This window comes from Echiichthys vipera (genome assembly GCF_963691815.1).
Source record: "Echiichthys vipera genome assembly, chromosome: 13".
In the NCBI taxonomy this organism is placed as follows: Eukaryota; Metazoa; Chordata; class Actinopteri; order Perciformes; family Trachinidae; genus Echiichthys; species Echiichthys vipera.
In genome coordinates, this window is record NC_139838.1 from 8,298,065 (window position 1) to 8,319,539 (window position 21,475).

Consider the following 21,475-nt stretch of genomic DNA (forward strand, 5'->3'; position numbering starts at 1 on the left):
CTGCCAGCAATACATGATTACTGTGATTTGTCCGTTTGCTTGGGACAAATAGAAAAATAAATGGGTATTTTACATTAGCATATGACAAAATGCACTATTTTTACTATTGTGTCGGCCAGCAACTACACATTAGTGAAGAGTAGTGAGTGTCATGTTTGTGTGTTTAAACTGTTAATTCACCATTTTTGCCATACCTGTGTGATTATAGTACTTAGTCAATGCTACACAGGACTGAGTTATGGCTCCTTGTACTGTATATATATATAATAGCATGGACAACTGGTTTACTGGTTGCTTTTACTATGTATGACTGTAAGGCTCCATTACCATTCCAGTAAAGATTCAGACTCTTTCTCTCCAACTCCTTCTCACGGCTAGGATCTTGATGATTGGTTAGATTATTGGTGAGCAGTGGTCCACACTCTCAGACATCTTTTAAAGTGTCTGGCAAAATTGCTTCTTCTTGGAGGTACAGGCTAGCCAGGGTCAGAAGAAATAGATACACATTCCTTTCTAGTAAGTGCAGAAAAAAAAAAGACTTAATTTGCATTTCATTTTTCTGTACTCTCTGTAGTTATGCATCAGCGTCGTAGCACCATAATAGAGTTAAACAGATTTTTTGTTTTATTCTGTTTAATTTGTGTCATGATACATATAGTCACTTTTTACCTAAAATTTGGTGCTGTCCTTCATCAAATGTGTTCAATTGGTATAAGCAATAAAGATGGGGAGGGTACCAGAAACAAGAATTCTACAGATTACCGATTCGAAGAATATGTTAAAGTATTTGTCATTTGTGTAACAGTATAACGCCTGCGTCTTTTGTTCCTTTCCTCAGGCTAGCAGAGATAGCGACTGTTCCGTTGATCAGCAGCCGGACCCTCAACCTCCACTTCCACCCGCGACGAGGCCTCCACCACCACGTCCCTGTCATGTTTGACTACTTCCACCTGTCTGTCATTTCTGTCTCTATACATGCTTCACTGGTTGCCTTACATCAGCCGCTAATCAGGTAGATTTCACAGGGCTTCTCAAAGATTTGCATTTAACAGACCTTGAAATCACACAAAGACCCTTTTTGATAGGATCCCTATCCTCTTTAGTTACTGTTGCTATGCCTGTCAAGCTTTCACCCGGGCAGGGCACAGTTTAGAATACTAACTGTGACAGATGTTCGATTCCAAACTCTGAGTACACAATTGGTCCCTACAGACAGAGGTAGATGCATTTTGGCAGCTGCAAATAATATGGCTTGTTGATTTTATCAATTGTAGCTAGCTAGCTAGGTAAGCTATCGTTAGCTCCATGAGTTGGTTGAAAACAACTGTCTCTGGATGACTTCAATGTTTACAGCGGACTAATTTTTGTTCTAGCCATTCCCTGTTTGCTAACAGTTATATTTTTACACTTTTACCATTGTGTTAACATATGTGTAACATTGCTAAAGTTGTTCCAATAAAGAGGATGATAGCTGCTAACATTCAGCATCCAGGACTGCCTTAAAAAAGTTGAATGTGTCTTGAACAGTTTTTTTTTTTTATGTAAACTGTCATAGTCACAAACAAACATAACCTATTTACTTAGTGATGTGCTCCATAGAAGCATGGATGTATTATGTTGTAGTACCGCAAGTGACCACTGTAAATTATGTCTAACGTTCTATCCAGTTTTAATAAGACATCAATTATATGCTATAGAAAAGATACTTATTATGTTCCATTACTGCCAATAGTTCCCCCTAAATCCTGGACACTGGACCATGGTTAAAACATGACACCACCTTCCATGCTCTTTTATTGGTATCACTCTTACTATAGCCGCATACACACCGTTTCAACATGAAGGGGTGACAGGCCTGCATACCTAGCTACTGTTGCTAAGCCATGATTGGGCAATTGCTATTCGAGGGAGGGAGTTTAGCAATCGGAAATAAGTCTTTGTTCTTGATTTACTATTACATTTTGACCACACTGGGAAGATCTAGATTTCAGACTGTGAACTATAATTGCTATTGCATCCATATTATCAAGAACAGAAGAACTCAACCAAATGCACTGCTAGCACAGATTTTTCCGCCTTCCAATGCTTTTTGGCAGTGACAATCAAGAGATTACTTCAGCTGTCAATATCATAAACTCAGGGTTTAGCCATGCATTACATAGAGTACTGCAGCACTTGATGATTAGAACAGCAGCAGCTCCTGTCTCTCAGCTTACTTGTCTTCCTTCACACACACACACACACACACGCACACACACACACACACACACACACACACACACACACTCATGTGTTGTCCCTGCATGTGTCCTCCCTGTTCTCTCTGCAGCTTTGCACGTACAGGGAAGGCCTCCTGGCTGGGGAAGGGCTCGCCAGAGAGCCCAAGCGACCCATCTGCTATGTCTGTAGAGAACCTTGTGTTTGGAGCTGGCTACTGCAAGCCTGTCATCTCTGAGGTATGTTAACCTTTAGCAGTTTAGCTATGTTCCAATAGAAAGTCACAGTCAGTCAAAGCACGTTTTGTCTCACAAATCTGAAAACCGCTCAAAATGAGCCAGCCTCAGTTAAGCTTGTTGTTCCCTTTTTTGTAAGCATGCAGCTAAATGCCAACTGATGACGTAAACATGATCTCGGTTTAGGGACGAGGGTGATGTATTTAGTTGTGATTCGTTTTGGCATGTCACGCAGAAGCAACAGGATTCAGCCCAAGAGCTGAGCAGAGAGTCATTCTGATCTGGATTACTGACCCTGGCCTGTCTGTCCCTCAGAATCTGTCATTTGTTGGGGCTCCCTGCAGTCTTAAGGCTTAAAGACCAGAGGCTAGCACAGAGATTATTACTTTGCTGCACAGTGGCTTTTCATAATATCTGATTAACCCACCTGCCCAGGCATGTAGGCTCCGGGTTTAGCATCTGGAAGTGATAGCAGCTCCCACTGGAAATGATGGTGTAGTCTCGTCACCTCCCTCTAATGCCTTTGTGCCCATTTACAGTACAGTTAAGTTCCACAATTGCATAATGACAGAAATGATAATGGAATAACTGTTATCATAATTATAATTCACGATTATATATGTCTTACTTCATAGGAGCTAAATTATTTTACGACCTTTTTTAAGCCCATGATTTTCTATACTCTGTTTATGTGAATGAGCCCAAGAAGTTAAACTTTTTTGGCTTTATGTGCCACTGAGCAACTTTCATAGGAATGAGCATGGGCGCTGTATCCAGTTCTCTTTATACATCCATGAGTTTGACCGCTTGATTGACATCTGCAGTTACATGATGATTCCCGTTAGTATAAAATGGCAAATATCTTGATTGTTTTTGTATACTAGATGCTAACACACTATACTATGATGATTAGTATGCAGTACCTAGTATGGATTTGGAACACATCTACAGTGTCCACCACTACACATTTAAAACCAATTCAATTATTGCATATTTAGCATGCTAACTGACTGATATTTTCATATTCCCAGTGTAAACATACTGTACCCAAAACCTGTTGGGGATTTATATATGGTATTAACTGTAAGCCTGGATAAGTTGACTTTACTTAAAACATTTGAGGCATGAGATTCCACTTAAACCATTTAAGTAATTGATACTTAATTTGTTTAAGTAAGCCTGGACTGACAAAATTCAGCTCATTTTTGTTAAACTTTATTTAAAGTTGCAAAGTCACAAAAGTCACTGTGAAAAGAGTCCATATTTATTTCACATCTGACGGCCCATTCTGCTGGAAGATTTGTAGTTGAAGACGCCATGTTTTACTCTTGAGGGGTTCAGCTGACGGGCTGCTGACTTTCCTCAAATCAGAGGATGCTGACTGGAATGTCCAAGGAGTCTGCATCATGACCCTACAGAGTTTGAGAGACAAAAAGACATTCATGTTGTAGGCAAAGAACTCAAATGTAGGCTAGACGCCAATATGCAAACACTTTACATTTTTCTAAGTTGACTTGAGTGTCATGGACAATGCAATATTTAATTTGCAACAGTTTAACATGAAAAATAACTAACCGATTTCTAGAATGAGAAAAACCAATGAGCGGGGGAAAATGCCATCTTCTTGCAGTCAATTGTCAATTTACTTTAAGAATTTTCTCAGTTTCTCAGTTCCTCTGACTGGGAAACTGAGAAAATGCAGGTTTTTTTTCAAACATGTGCATATAAGGCCCTGGCTAGTCCACAGTTTTTGTCCAAGGAGGAGATATTTTGAGCAAAATTAAGAAAACACAGAATCTTACTCTGTGAAAACAAGACAAAGGCAACCTTTTCCATCAAATAGGCCCAGACTCATCTTGAGTGGATTAGCCAATGAGATTTTGACTTGCTGAAATTCATAATTAGCCACTAAGATGCTGACACATGCTGACGTTCAGGCGAAAAATTGAAGTTGAACAAACTTACACAGTTTGTACACCCAGTGATTACATCATAATAGTACAACATACTTAAACTGTTTAAGTAATGCAACAAAACTCAACATTTTAACGCATAGTTACTTAAAAGGTTCAAGCCGACACACATTCCGCGTTAACAGTGATACAGTGTAGAAAAAAAAGAATTGTATTTGCACTTTTTCTGGACTGCATGTCCTTTTGCATGAATTTCATAGCATTTTCTGACTGTTATCTTCAATCAAAATTTGGTATCAATAGTTCTCTCTTGTGTATGGCAATTATTCCAACTTTTGTACAGTTGTAAAACCATACGTCACAATTTTTTCCGTCCTTTTGTAACATGCATCTCTCAGTTCCCTGTGGACGTCGCAGTCTACACTGTTAATCTTAATGAGCGCCATGGTCGTCCTACCCCCCGACCCCCCTTAACACTCCTCCTGGCTTTTACTCCCACCCCTGGCTGAGCACTTTAATAAGCTCTGCGTTTAGCCAAGCAGGGGGGCTTCGTTTGATCACAGTAATGAGTTCTGCTCACAAGCGCCACGTACCACATAGCTGCAGGTGAAATCTACTTCCTCCTTCACCTTTATTTATTTAGAGCTTTTTACCTGCGGCTACACTACATTTTCAGCACTTTCCCTATTAACACCACAGCATTTCTTCTTAGTGTTATGTTGTCATTTCTGGAGAAAAAAAATCATGTTGTAAATCTCCATTGGTATCAGCTGTTGCATCTCAAAAGGAAGGGGACAAAACCCTCTGTGGTATAAAGGGTTATTTTGAGAGCTAAATGCTGCTGTTAGAAGTCACCTGAGACGCTTTGGTGTTTTATTGGAAATAAATTATGCTTCTGAAGATAAAGCTGCAGAAATGATGCCAAATATGCTTTCCCTCTGCACCAGTTCAAAGCTTATTTGACAGCAGCAGTAATTGGATGCTTAGATACATCTACACACTGCAGTGGTTGTATCAATAGCAGCAAACAAAAGCAGAGATTCTCATGTCAGGTCCATCCCAGATTTTGTCAGCGCAGTGAGAAACTATGATTTTAGGATAATGACTAGTTCATACTGAAAAATAGCTATTTTTCTCTGCCCTACACTCGCAGACTGATCCAGGCAGGCCTCTATAAAGGTAAAAAAGAATTATGAAAGTAAACATACAGATGTTCCTTCCTGGTTCGGGTATACTGCACTACTGCAATTACAGAGCGCACACAGGTATGATGATAGGGCCAGAGACTTAACTTGCTAGGGGCAAATTACAGCACATCCCCAGATACTGAGGCATTACATGCCTTTCAAAGCGCAGAGCCCCACAAAACTTTGCAGTTATGGAGAGAAGTGGCTGGGTGTAGCAGACTGTTTCAGTCCAGAGACCATTGAAAGAGCAGTCACTGGTCACATTCAAGGCTTTCTGGCTCCATATTATGAAGGCTGATGTGTTCAATGATTTGAGAAGAAGGCCATCAGCTCTACGGGAGGATAAATGAGAGACATGATTATAGTATCAAGGCTTTGGTGATTTGTAGCTGTTTGATACTTTGATACTTCTAGTGCATTGTTAGAGGGCCATCTACTGGAAACAAGGGCCATATTACAGCTTACATTTGGCCAACACTGGAGACATTGTACCTGAGCTACAGGATTTTTTTTCTTTTCTTATTACATGTTACCATGATCATATGCACTCAATTTACACTCAACTTAATTGCTGACTGCCACCATGCACTATAGCTCTGTCCACAAGCACAACATCTTGGGGAAGTAGAAACCACAACATTATCCCTGTTCCTTGGCTGTGGGATCCCATTATCGGCTTCCATATGCATACTGAGCTATTTGGATATGCTTAACGCATGTTTATCACAAGTCATAATACTCTGACTTGTGGGCCAAACTATTGCCAAGAAAACTCTGGGCCTCATTCACCAATATCTTCCTCAGTTTTTTGAGGCCCAATACTCCTCAATGGGAAAAGATTTCACAATGATTGGCTCACATAACATGATAATTGGAATACTGGAATATGGAATATTAATGAAACAACAATCAGCTTTGCAAAACAAATGCATTGAACAATTAATTAAAATATATTTAACAATTACCAGATGTATCCAGCTTGAACTTTTATGCATCTTGCCCTAGACAAACGCTGGCGCCTTGGATTCTGGGTCAACTTCCTTCACTTGTGAACTTAAAGGTCATAACAGGGATGCGTTACATCCTCCTTTTGGCCACATACACATATTGATCTGCTTTTACAGCTCGCAGCAAGCTGTGTTTAGGGGCCATTTGTTTCTAACGTCCCATTTGATCTTCTATTTGAAGTAAAGACAAATGTATTAGTTCCCATTCAGAAACAAGATCCTTTTACCACAAGGTCAGTGACAAGCCTGCACAAGTGTTGGAGTTATATACTTGAACTATAAAGGTCAAGTATGTGTACATGCCTGTTATTAAGGCAGGTCATTTTGATGAATTCTGACCTACAGCATCTGACATTTCCTCTATGTCTCCTTCTCTGCAGGGGAGCTTTTATGTGCCCAGTGAAAACTGCCTGCAGAGAGCTCATACGTGGCACAGAAGGCTCTGTCGCCTCCTGTTGGTCGCACACAGGGGCCTGCACACCTACCACTCTGCACTGATGAAGGAAATCCCACAGCTCCAGCAGACTTCACTAGACTCAGGTGACCACATGCAAAGCTCTGCATCCAAACTTTTATTTCTGGCCCTTCAAATTCAAATTTAAGATATCATGAGAATAAAAATGTCTGAAATCCCATGATTAAAGCAACCCTTTTCTTTCTTCTTCATGTCTACATAGATTTATCAAGGACATTGTTAGAAGCAATGGTGAAAATATTCTCATTGTTTACTCAAATAAACATACTGATAGAACTTTATAAACATACTCAAAATATACTTCAAAGGTAGACATGCACCATATTCAAATTGGTTAATTTCAGTATTATTAAGAAGATTTAATTATTATTAAAGAGAAGAGTATTATTAAATATTATGAAATATTGCATTATCACTACTGACACATAAATAAATGCATAGATAGCCTTTGCACAAGGTACATTATGGGAGAATTTCTGTGTATGTGTGTGTGTAACCATGTTTGTTTGCCGTGCATATGGTCCAGGGATCCCAAATTGTAAAAAGTGAGATTTCCATGCCTTTTGTTATTATAAAGCAGGTCAATATGTTATATATATATATATATATATATATATATATATATATAAAAACTGTGAAAGTATCAAAATGCTCAATCCACAGAGAGACGCACACAGCCTGTATTACAGGCCACAACTGTATCACAACTGTACTATTCATAGAATGAAAGTGTCCCAACATAGCTGTTAGTAATTCCCCGACTGAAATGACAGTACAGAGATGCCGATAGTGCAGATGCTGAAGACCTGGAAACAAAAAACGGTTTATATTTTAAGATTTAGGGCAAATAATCCATAATAACCTTTCATCATATTGTAATTCAAGTGTTCTGAGAGGAAACTTGCCTTCTGCACCTCCTCTTGACTCGGGAGACTCTGGACAATCACAGGTAATTTCAGAGACGGAGAGAGAGCATTTCTAGGATAGAGAGGAAGAGAGGAAAGAGGGAGAGCTGCAAGAAGAGGTCTCAGTCTACTTCAGATTCTGGTGTTTTGGTTTTATTTTTGCTTTTTGCATATTGCAGCCTTAAAGAGACGGACGCTAAAACTCAGTGTTTCAGACAGAGGGACAATCCAATTAATTTAATTTTGCCCCTAACTGATCATTTTGGTCTTCAATCCCAAATTTTATTGGATTATTTTCTTTTTTTTCAAGATTTCGAATCAGTCTTAAATGTAGTTGTAATTAGTATTAAAAAAATACATTTTATTATTTTAATTACTTGTTTATTTTAATTATTTTCTAAATAAAATATATGTTTTATTGCTCAGTTAAGCAGTGTGACAAAAGTCTTTGCACTAAACTCATAAATTACTTTTCTTTCCACAGAGGTTCTGCCTGTAGAAGAAACTCTTAATCAGCTCGCCATAGAGTTACAGGTACGTATCAACAAACTACATCCACTTGCCAAAGAGCTATGTTAAAAACGATTTTGTTGTTACATCCAAATTTTTATGATTTCTCTGTGCTAATGTTTTCCTATTTTGTTGTCTATTTTTTTTGTTTTTTTATTTAGAGGTAAAAAAAAATCCTACATGCTGCACCATGCATGTTAAACAGTTAGTTTTATGCACACACAAATGTAATGGCATAATCTAGAGTCTGTGGCTGAAAAATTCTCATTACTTTGCATACTTACTAACACAAGATTAATTTGGATTGATTCAAAAAAGGAATTCTGCAACAATAAAGTATGTATTATGTAGTTTACTGCAAGAGAGTGGATTTCATCTTAGACAACGCTAATAAGCCATTAGTTCAAGGTGAACTGTTACATTTTCTCTGGTGATAAACATCTTTAAACTATTTGTTCGTTAAGTCATGAAGGGGATCATTGCGACATTAAACACTTTCAAGTGTTAAACCAAGTCTCTAAACATATAGTAGGTTGATTGAGGGATCAGTTTAACATCAGTTTCCTCAAAATACATACAAGTCAGGCAGACTGCAGACACCCCATTGTCCGTAGGTATAAATACATTAGCAGAAAAACAAGGATCCTCGAATAGAATGTATTTTGGGAAACCGGATGCATTCCCTTTGATCGATAGGAAAACATTTTCTTCTGACCCCTCTCTGTCTCCTTCAGCTGCAGGAAGGCCATGACAGGGTAGCAGAGCAGATCAGCAGGGACGTGAGCCAGCTCTGCTCTCAGCTGACTGCTCTGTGGAGCCGCTTCCTGGAGGCCGCTGTGCTCAACCCCCACATCCTCTCCTATCTTGCCCAGGAGCACCACACGCTCAGGGTGAGAGTGACACTCAAATCAAAGGCACACTTTTAAAATCAACGCCAACATTTCCTGTGTGTTCTCTGAGCCACTGTCCAGATAGTCTCCAGAAGAATGCACTATTGATTATTTGTGCTGATGTGTTTAAATTTAGATATTTGTATCCTCAGCACCCACACCAAAATACAAAAATACTACAGAACAATGATAATTGTTACATAACCATTGACATTTTGGCTCTGTAAACAGCTTCTTAAGGCATATTGCGACAAACGTTTTACAAACCGTTGAATAAAGTTGTCGCTCACCACACTGAAATGATCTAAAAGGAGTACAAATAACTTTTAAACCATCTGTGATAAGGAAGAAACTTCAAGGTTGGACCATAAAAAGGGTATTATAAAAAAAATATTATAAAACATGAGTCAAATGTCAAATTTAAACCAAACTCTGGAGAGTATTGCAGGGTATTGTTTGAAAATACCTCTACCATTACCAATATCAATACCAGTACCCTTAAAGTAATGCAGGAAACAATAGAGTACTTGATACATTTTTTTCTACTTGATTAAATATCAATCTGGAAAGCGTATCGGCCTGCTAAACTGCCAAATCTGCCAAATGTACCATGCTTGAAATAAATAATTTTAGAAAATAATTCCAGATTTTGGTACATAGAGGTTTGAATTCTGCACCATCTCTACTGGAGAGTCAGAGTGATCTGTGCTCTACAAAGGGAATTAGCGAAATCATAAGATGCCACTAGTAGCTTAAACCCATGTGAGCAAGCTAATAAAATCTATCTAATCACTGGGCCGTTTAATGTGAATGTGCTTCACAGTAGAGCAGCTCTCAAGGCTTTCTTATGTGGCATTGTTTCATTTCACTTGTCTGAAAAAAATGTGTTTGCTGTGGTATTTGATTACCCCGAGGGGATACTATCATGCCTCCACCCACCAGTGTAGTTAGGATTTCAATTAACACTTATTCTTGTGGGGTGAAAATACACCAGACATAGTGTTTCTGTTGATTTGTCTGTCACAGTTGCTGACTTTCAAGGATGATGTGTTACTAATTTCTAAGTAGAAAGCTTTTACAATAATTTCCCTCGGGATAAATAAAGCTTCTTGAATCTTGAATCTTGAATTTTGGATCAAGCCAGTGATGGGGCCTTGGACTTGTGACTTTGACTCAAGTCGCACTTAAATTAAATAATTAAAGTGATCATATGCAAGTATAATCAATTCTAATACTGTATGCTAATAGACAAAGAAGTGATGGAACAATATGCTTTGACTGCCTTAGATTTGCAGTGTTCTAAGCAGACTGGATGGTATGCAGCAGATGATAGATTTACAACCATTAGAGACTTGAGACTTGACTTGGATTTTCCCCCCAGTACTGTATCGAAGTTAAAAATTCTGGTACGGGGACAGCTTTAGTTGAACTTACTTGTTTGACTCAATGTGACTGACTGCTGGAAACTGTGTCTTGTTTCTGGAAACCAGGTCAGGAGGTTCTCAGAGGCATACTTCTTCACCGAACACCCTAAAGAGATATCTCTGACTTTTCAAGAGGAACTGTAAGTATCAGCCTCGGGGTAAAAAAAAAAAATCGTTTGAATGGAGAGAAGTGTATTTATGATATTATTATGCTCATTCAGAATCAACAGACATGGCCAGATAGCTGGGGAAGTGCGCAGCTCAGACTACCTGACCAAGATGCCTCCTTTACCTGTTGAGTGCCTGGACATCGACGGAGACTGGAACAGCCTGCCCATCATCTTTGAGGACAGATATGTGGAGTCTCCTCAAACAGGTAATATAAAGAGTGGCTGGAAATATTACAAAAAAACATTGTTTTTTTGCTTTTCAAGACAAAACTTTATTGCAATGGCCTTGTCTTTCCAGAGTGGGTATCACATGTGCCAACCACTGATGGGCAGAGCAACTCAGGTCCCACCATTATTCATGCCAATGGGATTTTTGAAAGCAGACAGGTAGCTAGATCACCAGCAATACCCCAGGATCCCATGGACAGTGATGACTGCATGGACCTGCCCACATATGTCTCGCTCATGGCAGAGCAGAGTAAGACCAGTACCAACATTAGAAGTACCCAGAATCTCATAATTACCAAGGAGAGTGCTGAATCCTTTCTATCAGAGGCAGAATACTTGAAGGACCCAGAGGGTAAACAAGGCCGGGTTGAGGAGAACTGTAATCCAGACCTAAGGAACATAAAAGTTAAGCCTTGTGATGTGGACCCATGTAGGGTAAAAGCAGTCATGGTTCTCTCCTCAAACCACAATCCCCTCACTGACGCTAATAACAGCAATGATGAGTCTCCTGCTCATCATGTAACAGAAAATACCATCCAACTATGTGATGCCAAAAATGACAGCAATGCAAGAGATAGTGAAAACAATGAAGAGGAGTCTGATATTGCCATGCCATTAAATCACTCAATGGATGATGAGAGTGAGGATGTTCCCCTCATCAGCCTACCTGCTGCCTATATGCAGCCAGTTTTACCTAACTTTCCCGGTGAGCTCAGAAAAGAGATGACTCACCGTGGAGGCCTGGTCGGCTCCAAGATTATGAAGCGCTCATCCTCGGTTATTTCCGACTCAGGTATTGAGAGTGAGCCCAGCTCTGTGGCCTGGCCCCTGGAAGCAGCACTGCGAGGCCGACCTCCTCTGGACTTCTGCAGCGAACAGGAGATCCCACAGCAAATAGTGCGTCGGCACCCAGTCCACCGAAGCTCTCTGGAAGGCCTGCAGATGGAGAGCAATGGCAGCCTACCAAGTGGAGGTATACAGGCCTCACTCACCTCAATTAGTTCCCTGCCCTACGAGGAGGACCAGCAGCAGAGGCAGCTTAGCAAACTGACCAAGTCAGTCTCTGCACCGCAGATAAGCAGCCCTGAAGACACTGAGGAGGACCATGGGCTGCTCAATCAGGTAAAAGATACTAAGAGCTTAGAGCAAGACAACAATTCATTAAAGATCAACTGCTCTTCTTTGAGCAGCAACCTAGATTCGGAACAATCTGAATCATCTCTATTAGACCCAAGTTCTACAACAAATCTTGGCCGTATCCTCAAGGAGAATATAAGCTCTGAAAAGTCAGACCCTCCACAGTACCTGTCAGAGACATATAGAACCAAGTCAGTGTTAAGTGGTGTGTCTGAAGTGCTACTTTTACAAGAGTCTGGTGAGAGCCGTCATGTGAAGGAAGGTTCTGTTATTAGCAGCCAGAGGGAGAATATGAACGATCAAACACACATCAGTGGAGTAAGCGCCTCAGTGGAGGATGTGCATCTCGTTGAAACGGAAGGAGTGTCCTGCAGCTGTGGAAACAAACCATGTGCGCATAAAAGTACAGCAGGTCATGAGAAAATTAACACCGGAGATGAGTGCCAAAGTTTCTACCAGACCAAACTGCTTAGTCTTGAGGACCAGGAGTGTCTGGATTTCTCTCGAAAACCTTTAGGGATTCAACACACCAATGTCACCCCCAGCAGTACCACCACACGGAGGCCAAGTGACCTTACAGGGCTGATAGCCAATGATATTGCATCACCGGTTGACCTAAATGGGATGTCAATCAGTGAGAAAGAGCCTTTAGACTGCCAGACTAAGCCCTCAAAGATCCCTAACTCAGGGCTGGCCTTTGTGAATAAGAAGATGGTGGAGGTGGTGAATATGTCAGTGTCCTGTGCCCCGACCTGCCTGCCATTTTCTTCTGCTCTGCGAGACTCTCCATCCATCAGTGGAATGTCTGCTCGCCAGGCTACCTCACCTATCACCCATCAGCCATTGGGCTCCTTTGGTATCATCTCCTCATCTTCGCTCAATCCCCTGAAGATGGATGACGAGACCAATGAACGAATGCTCAAGTGAGTTCATGTTTTACAGCTTACTTTTAAAAGTAATTTGTGAACTCCATTGTTGAGTTGGCCACAACAGTCGATTTTTGAAAGGAAATAGTGTGTGCGCAATACACCTGCATTCTGGGCAAGGCTTGTGCATGCTTGGAGCTCATGGTGTGTGTGGTACTGACAAAGTACCTGAAATGAATTAATGTATGTACAGTATATGTCTCCCTTAAAAAAAAAGAAGAACATTGCATCTCTGTTACATTGACTAACAAACAGAGAGCAGCCTAAAACAAAAAGAGCCACAGACTGTGAACTGCAGCTGCAGCCCATTAGCTTTCTAGCTAGCATTGGCCTTCTAGCAGGCAGAGTTTCCTTGTTCCCCTATAACAATTACTTACAGCCTGAGAACCTGCTACACAAAAGAAAAAGAGCCAGACACTGTGAACAGCAGCCCACTTAAGCTTGCTAGCTAATGCCTCTTTCTTATCTTACAAGTATGGGCTCATGTCCTGTGTTGTATCCTACCTTAGCTTGCTGAACAAGCTACCAGTCAAATATCTGGCAGGAAAGTGCTGATGATAGCAGACCAGTTAGCAAAAAAGCTAGACAATTTTTTGTTACCAGCGCAAATTTATTTACAATGTTTATCTGCTCCCTTGTCTGCCCTTGAACTGGTCAGTCTACTTAAAGGCTTAGAGGCTAGAATAATCATTTGCCTTCTTTCTATATAGAAAAATCTTAACACAACATATGAAAAGTCATCAAAGATTTTATTATTACCAAAAAAGGGCGGCTTTGTAATTTCAATTTGACATGAAGGCTGCATTCATGCATGTTCAAATGCTTTAGTCATTTGTGTTCAGGCATGCTTTTCTGATCTGACTGGCAGTTACTCATGCTTGGAAAGCCTAGCATAATAAAATGTAGTAAGGGGAAATATGAAGCGTGGAAGTCAAGACTAGGTGAAATGCCTCCTGAGTTTATTAATTCACATCAAGGAGTGCAGATAAATCCATCATGATTAGCTGAAAGTACAGGAGGTGAAATCAGATTTGTTTTGACTCCTCCAAAGCTGAAATCTGTAACCTGGCTCTATGACAGGGTGATAAAACTTGTACCTTGTAAATATGTGGGACTTTTGTTTATAAGCTGTGGTTTGCTCAGAAGTGAATGGAAATTAATCAAATACAAAAATGCAAGGCAGGTTTCCCATGATATTTTAGAGAGAAATGCACTCATAATATAACTTTCCTGTGAAATAAAATCTTAGATCAGCATTTTATCTCATGTTTTTCCCTCAAATGTCATTCTCTTTTTTCATCAGTTTCCACAAAGCCAAAGAGGAGCTGCTCAAAGAGTTGTGCTTTCAGGCCAGCTTGTACAGCGACCTTCCTCTCTTGGCATCAGATCTGCCCTACTTCCCTCCTGAGGAGGACGATGAGGAGTTTGATGATGGCATACACCTTGTGGTGTGTGTCCATGGGCTTGATGGTTAGTCTGCACAGAGCTGAAGGTTCTGGTTCACTGCGATCCAATTCCACTGCAAGAACTTAACAGCTATTAAAGGACACATTTCTGGCACACTATATATTTTCTGTCCTATTAGCATTGTAAATGTAACATAGCCATATAGTATATATATCTAATATAGTGATATAGAGTATGTCCTTCAAACATCAAATATTACTTTAGATTATGTTAACTGTGAATACTAATTCAGGTTGTGTCTTACATTATTAAAGGGACAGAAACTTTGTCTTTAATATGACCACTTTGCTTCCAGGAAACAGTGCAGACCTTCGCCTGGTGAAGACGTTTATTGAGTTGGGACTGCCAGGATCAAGACTAGACTTCCTCATGTCTGAAAGGAATCAGGTACATTTGTAGATTTGATAACATGCACCTAGTCACATTTTCTTCTTTAAGGCTATTTGTAGAGCGCTGACGAGTGTGCCTTTCTCTACCCTACCCCTGCAGACTGACACGTTTGCAGATTTCGACACCATGACGGACAGGTTGCTGGATGAGATCATCCAGCATATCCAGCTGTACAATCTCACCATAGGCAGGATCAGGTCAGTCACTCAACTTTAATGCTGTGCAACATACACATTACTGACAACTCTTCTGTTGATTGATTATGATTGATTATTTGAGTCAGGACAGGCGCAATCATCAACTTAAGCAGCATTTTCTCTGGTCAGTAGATGGCAGCAGAGGCTGCACATGGATATTTAGACTCAGCATGGATGCCTTAAGTCATGGTGATCACTGTTTCATGGTAATATATAGACCTTACCAACCCGAAATGAATAAGTGCTACAAAATTGATGAAAAGCTCTTATCATACAGTGCAAATACATTGCTGACTTTCATTTGATGGACTGTGCTCCTTTATGCTGCAGTGTGTTGCCTAGTTCCCATTAAATTAAGCTATTCATCTTCTTCCTTAATTGCCCTCAATGTGCCAATTATTTTTTTTGTAAGAGTTTCTACCCAAGTTTGTTAACTTTCTTTATTGTGGTGCATTCTCTAGAGAGTAAGTCTCAAAGACAAAAGCAATGGACTGCCACAACAGCATCTGGTTCTTTCCACATCTATATTTGGTTTGGTAGGAGACAGATGAGAAGGAGCCGACTTGGCGATGAGGGATTTTGGGTAAAGCTGTAACAGTATAGTAATTAAACTAAGTGACTGACATATAGCTTCATAAATTTAATATTTCCCACTGCTGGGAAGACTTTCAATGTGGTATGTCCTCTATGTTAGCCTCATTAAGTTGTCATTGCCTTTGAGAATGTTTGAACATTTAACAACCTAATGATTTTTCTTTAATTACCAATGTTGTAGATACAGTCTCTAAATGGTCTAAACTGGAACTAGTACATACAGAATAGTCTATAATAGGATGTTTCACAGTGTCGCAGGTCAGCGGTGTGGGAGGCACTGTTTTTACAGCAGACGACTGAAGTTTTTCTCTCTCTATAAGATATTTGTCTTTGACCAACAGCTTCATCGGACACTCTCTGGGGAACATCATCATCCGATCTGTGCTGACGAGGCCTCGCTTCCGCTGCTATTTGCCCAAACTGCACACTTTCCTCTCACTGTCAGGCCCACACTTGGGAACTCTGTACAACAACAGCACACTGGTCAGCACAGGTAAGGCCATGGCGCAGCTGTGTGAAAAAATGCACACTACAGATGTGCTGTATTTATGGAGCTGTACAGCATCGCATTTTGATGTTTTCAACTCCTCAGCAGCACATTGTACCCAAGAATATCATCCATACTGCTCTGCTTCCATGCAGGGTGTTCAAAAAGCAGGGGGCCTGCTTGTGTTTGTGTGTGTTGCTTAGGTCTGTGGTTAATGCAGAAGCTGAAGAAATCAGGATCCTTGCTGCAGCTCACCTTCAGAGATCACGTTGATCCCCGGAAAACATTCCTCTATCTCCTGAGTCAGAAACCAGGTACCATCTGAAAGCGGATGAATTTGAAACAGAGACAGTATATTGACTGCCTCATTTCGCAGACTATTACTTGAAATACAGTCTATTCAATTATTCATGAAAATGTTGTCATCTTGTCTTTTTTGTCAAACTTCTGTACGTGTCAGCTCTCTAACACTCAAACCCCCCCCCCCAGCAAGCTGCGAGAGGCCTGTGAGAGGCCTCCCCACTGTTTGAGTGGAACAAAGCAGTCGTTTGTCACACAGACTCGAAGAAGATAAGCCTGAAAACACTATTTTACTCCTCCAGAGCTGTGGCAGACTGACAAAATGATCCAAACCCTGTCATTGGAAACCCACCAGCACACTCTCTTAAAAGCACACTGACAGTAGACTTGGGAAAAAAACTGTTTTATCGTATCAAGCCTGTCATTGTACGTACTTTGTGATTGTACTTGCTTTTTACAACCAATCCACTCCTTTGTCTCTCTCTCTCTCTCTCTCTCTCTCTCTCTCTCTCTCTCTCTCTCTCTCTCTCTCTCTCTCTCTCTCTCTCACACAGACACACACACACACACACACACACACACACACACACACACACACACACACACACACACACACTCTCTCATTTACTCGTTTGTTTTGATTTAGGGCTCCAGTTCTTCAAGAACGTGGTGTTGGTGGCGTCTCCACAGGACCGTTATGTTCCTTTCCACTCTGCCAGAATAGAGATGTGCAAAACTGCTCTCAAAGACAGGACCACAGGTCAGAAGTGCATGCATTAATGGTCTACACTTTCAATATTTACAGTATTTCTCAATACAAACAGTCTGACTTTTTATCTCTTAAAACATAAATGAATACTGAGTACCAGTCCTATACCATCTGTTAACATTGCTCCGTGAAACTATTATTTAAAGGGGAATGCCACCTAAATGAGGGGTATCAATGTTATGTCCAAGCCTAGGAGTGTGCGATCAATATTTGTGAACATGAGCTCCTCTCTCACAAAACCAGAAACCAGAGAAGGAAGTCTCAAACTCTCAAAGTATAAAATCTGGAACTGCTCCACAGACAATGAATGGGAGAGTGACTTTGTTTGTTTTCTCTTTGTTACCAAACTAGCCTTAATTTAAATTTCTCTTTATACTCAGAACATTCCCCTGGAAATCTTACATAATTCATTGTCTATGGAGCAGTTCAGGCTTTATACTGGATGACATCACACATTTGAGTTTTAGCATGCACAATATTTTTGGACCGTCTTAGACCATAGGAATAACAGATAAGATTTGCATAGTTCCCCATTAAAGTGACACTATGTAATTTTTGAACAAATACATAAAACAACACTTCTCTTAAAAATTAAGATAATTAAGTTAAAGTTAGAAATTATTAAATGCAACTTTGTGCAATGCAGCATACTCATTTATTTTGCTTCTACAGCCCGGTTTGGTCTGGTATGACCAGTAGGTTATGGTGGATTATGTTACCGAAAGTTAGCAAGCAACAAATATCTGAATATTCGCTGTTGATTAGTTCTGAAGATCCAAAGTGCAAGAAAATAGCATACTGTCAGCTGGTTGAAATAGCATAGTTTTCTACAGAGGCTCAACAAGCTAGAGAGCGAAGCTGTAACATTATCAAGAACAGAGCAGCTGTAGCATGTATCTCGCTATGACTATTTTCATTCATATTTTAAGACGCTACAAATTATACCCAGCGAGACAAAAACAGATACACTGCCTCGTATAGTCGCGTCGATGTAAACTGGCAGGTTTCAGAACGTTGTAGATGCAAGTAGTTGCAGGTTTCAATTTATTCTGTCGAAAAAAATTTGGTTTGCATTTAGCTCACTAATCAAGACGATTATATCTTGTTTCTTTATCCTGTCACGAATAATTTAAATGTACAAAACACAAGTCGTCATTATGTGGGGGGATTATGTGCCAGACTATAGTATTTCTTGGCTGGGATTCAAATATAAAAGGTTTAAGTAGTGGGACTCACTGTAACTTTCCTCATTTTTGCACTGAAGGACCGGTTTACACCGAGATGATCACCAACCTCTTGCAGCCACTTGTGGAGGCGAAAGAGTGCCGGCTGATCCGTCAGAATGTGTTCCACGCTCTGCCCAACACAGCCAACACCCTGATCGGTCGAGCAGCCCACATCGCTGTCTTGGACTCTGAGCTTTTCCTGGAGAAGTTTTTCTTAGTGGCAGGGCTCAACTACTTCAAGTAAAGGTGCTACCGCTGCAGACTTATAGGACAGAACCTGTTAGTGGCTATTGGGGCCTGACTGGAAGGATAAGGTCCTTTCCTTCACTCTGTACAGTAGATTCAGTGTATATAGTCCCGGGTGTTTGAGGCAAGGCCTGTATATCCCATAGGATTGTTAGCAGCTGTTGTAAAATGATGAGTGTATTGTTACTGTTGAAAATGCTAACTCAGAAGTCTGAGTTTGACGTTTAGCCATGCAAAACAAAACATCTGACATCTATCACAAAATTGATGGTAGATGTTTTATGGCCTTATTAATAACCAGAGTCAGCCAGAACACTAACAGATGCTAATTGTGGTTGAAAGCATTTAACTACTTTCCCTTTAGAGTTGGTTTATAGCCCTCAGTATGGCTGGTTGATTGATTACTTTACACCGATGATAGTCTTAAACTATCCTTAGAACTGAGGCAATAGCAGAATGTATCCCCTTGATTGTACATGAAGTATTTTGTTGTACAAAACATATGTTCCTTTGTACAGAAATGAATATATTGTTTAAAATTATTTATTTTTTACATGCTTATGTATCTACAGTGTAAGTAGTCCATCTAAATGTGATCTTTAATGTGTTGTTGTTTCCATGAAATCTATTAAATTAAATTATAATGACCCCATGTAACCAATGATTACATTGAGTGGATATCAACTTTTATAGGCATTAAATCTAACTAAATTAACCTAATTAGCTAAGCATAACGCTTTAGTATAATTGGGCAATACAGTTTATTTGTATTGGCTTTACTGGCTAGCCTTCACTTAATAAATGATTGTTTGCATTGATTGATTGAAAGGTCGATAGACAATATTAAAGGATTGATCATCTGCCAAGCAGTGCCCTCTTCAGTTACAGTGTGTGCTACTTTGCTTGTCAAGTTCACCCCGCACGGAAAAGTTAACAGTTTACCACTCTCAAGCATTTTGATGAGTCTTGCAGTCTTTGGTTTGCATGACGCTCCTGGTAAGCACAGGGAACACATTGTTTACATTGTGAACCCACATAAAACTACGTGGTTAGGTTTAGGCAAGAAAGGGCTTGGTTTGGGTTAGGAAAAGATCGTGGGTGGGATTATAATAAGTGTGTTTGTAATGTGCATTGGACATGAACAGGAGGTATTGGATGCCCTGGGAATGAGAGCGGCCTGAGCCTGACCTGCGCTCACATATGACCGAACATACAAATGGAGATTTGCAAGTGTTCGTCTCGGGTTATGTCTCTTGGCCAGAATGTAAACATTATCCAATAGAGGGCAGGACATAAATCTGCTAACGTTAGCATGAATATTGTAGAAAAGAGGAATACTACACACTGAATGTGCCAGGATCAGGGCTTTTTATAATGTAACCTGTAACCTACAAACTAATGAAACCTAATTAGATAACATTTTGTTCCTTGGCCCTGGAAGAAATGGTCTGTTACTACTTTAGATAGAAAGCTAGTTAGCCAGACATGCTAACGCTTGCAGCTCAGGTTAAACTCTTGCTCTTGTGTTTTTGGTTTATGAAAGGCTAAAAGAATGCTGAGCATCACTCTTACTAATAGTCCCATGTACACCGCTTTAGAAAAGCTTGACAGGCCTGTCATGCGTAGTTTCGGTTGCTAAGCTATAATTGGACGATTGCTGTTCAGGAGCAGGGTTAAGCAAACAGTAATTTCCTCTGATGAACTATCCTACGGTACAGAAGTAAATCAAACTACCACTATAACACAGTTAAGTTCCATGACTTATTTCCATTTTCTTCCTTTTGACAGGGAGACAGAAAACAGGCTCATGGATATAATTAATAGCAAATCTCCTATACATATAATGCAAAAGACACTCATTATCCATGGCTATACAGCAGAATCGTATGGTCTAATGACCATCACTTTCTTAATGAGGCGTTTTAAATTGTAGATTAAAATTTCATAAGGCACTCATTATTTTTTAATGATTTAAATCAGGGTGCCATTGCTTTTGTTTTTTGGAAAACTGGATGATTTTGTGTACTACGGACCCACTGCCAAGATTATCCCTCATGCACCGTCATTTTCTATAAACCAACTTCAATAGGATGCAAGACACTCTCTTATGTTTTTGGACATATACGATGCCATATTTTGATAATCAGATCTAAATCAAACAAAGGTTGCATGATTTTTTATTTCCTCCACAACCTTTGCTGTCACATTTAAAGCGTGACATGAGAGATGCCGTTTTCCTGCATACTGGTGAGGACTGTTTCCTCATCACTGAGCTGTCCATCAAACGATGTTTACATTTTGACATTAGAGAACTATCATCATCGTGCTGCCACAGACGTCTCATCTCCGGCAATAGTTGCGCATCTGCTGCATATCTAGTTGTATATACAGAGAGCTATATTTAACCTTTGCACTGGTTTGATGGCAAGTGCACTCTGTTGACAACCTTGAATCAACCTCCACTAGCTTTAAAAAATGTTTAAATTCTTGCACTGCTTCTTTCTGAAGGTCACATCCTGCAAGTGTTGTAAAAACTGACCACGGCTGTCCGTCATGGCCATTCAAGCATTGTAC

General features: G+C 40.1%; 1 protein-coding gene across 1 annotated transcript in view; it reads left to right on the forward strand.

The window, feature by feature from the left end:
• fam135b (family with sequence similarity 135 member B) overlaps positions 1–18,899 on the forward strand; it is a gene marked incomplete at both ends in the record, with an annotated part of 36,915 nt that extends 18,016 nt beyond the window's left edge. The window contains 15 exons of the mRNA XM_083925129.1: positions 839–1,012; positions 2,330–2,456; positions 6,941–7,100; positions 8,425–8,474; positions 9,185–9,340; positions 10,831–10,904; positions 10,986–11,140; positions 11,233–13,222; positions 14,529–14,695; positions 14,988–15,079; positions 15,182–15,279; positions 16,215–16,366; positions 16,564–16,674; positions 17,307–17,420; positions 18,694–18,899. Of these exons, the coding sequence (XP_083781255.1) occupies positions 839–1,012; positions 2,330–2,456; positions 6,941–7,100; positions 8,425–8,474; positions 9,185–9,340; positions 10,831–10,904; positions 10,986–11,140; positions 11,233–13,222; positions 14,529–14,695; positions 14,988–15,079; positions 15,182–15,279; positions 16,215–16,366; positions 16,564–16,674; positions 17,307–17,420; positions 18,694–18,899 (3,826 nt within the window). The remainder of the gene's footprint in view (positions 1–838; positions 1,013–2,329; positions 2,457–6,940; positions 7,101–8,424; positions 8,475–9,184; positions 9,341–10,830; positions 10,905–10,985; positions 11,141–11,232; positions 13,223–14,528; positions 14,696–14,987; positions 15,080–15,181; positions 15,280–16,214; positions 16,367–16,563; positions 16,675–17,306; positions 17,421–18,693) is intronic.
• Between the last annotated feature and the right edge of the window lie 2,576 nt (positions 18,900–21,475).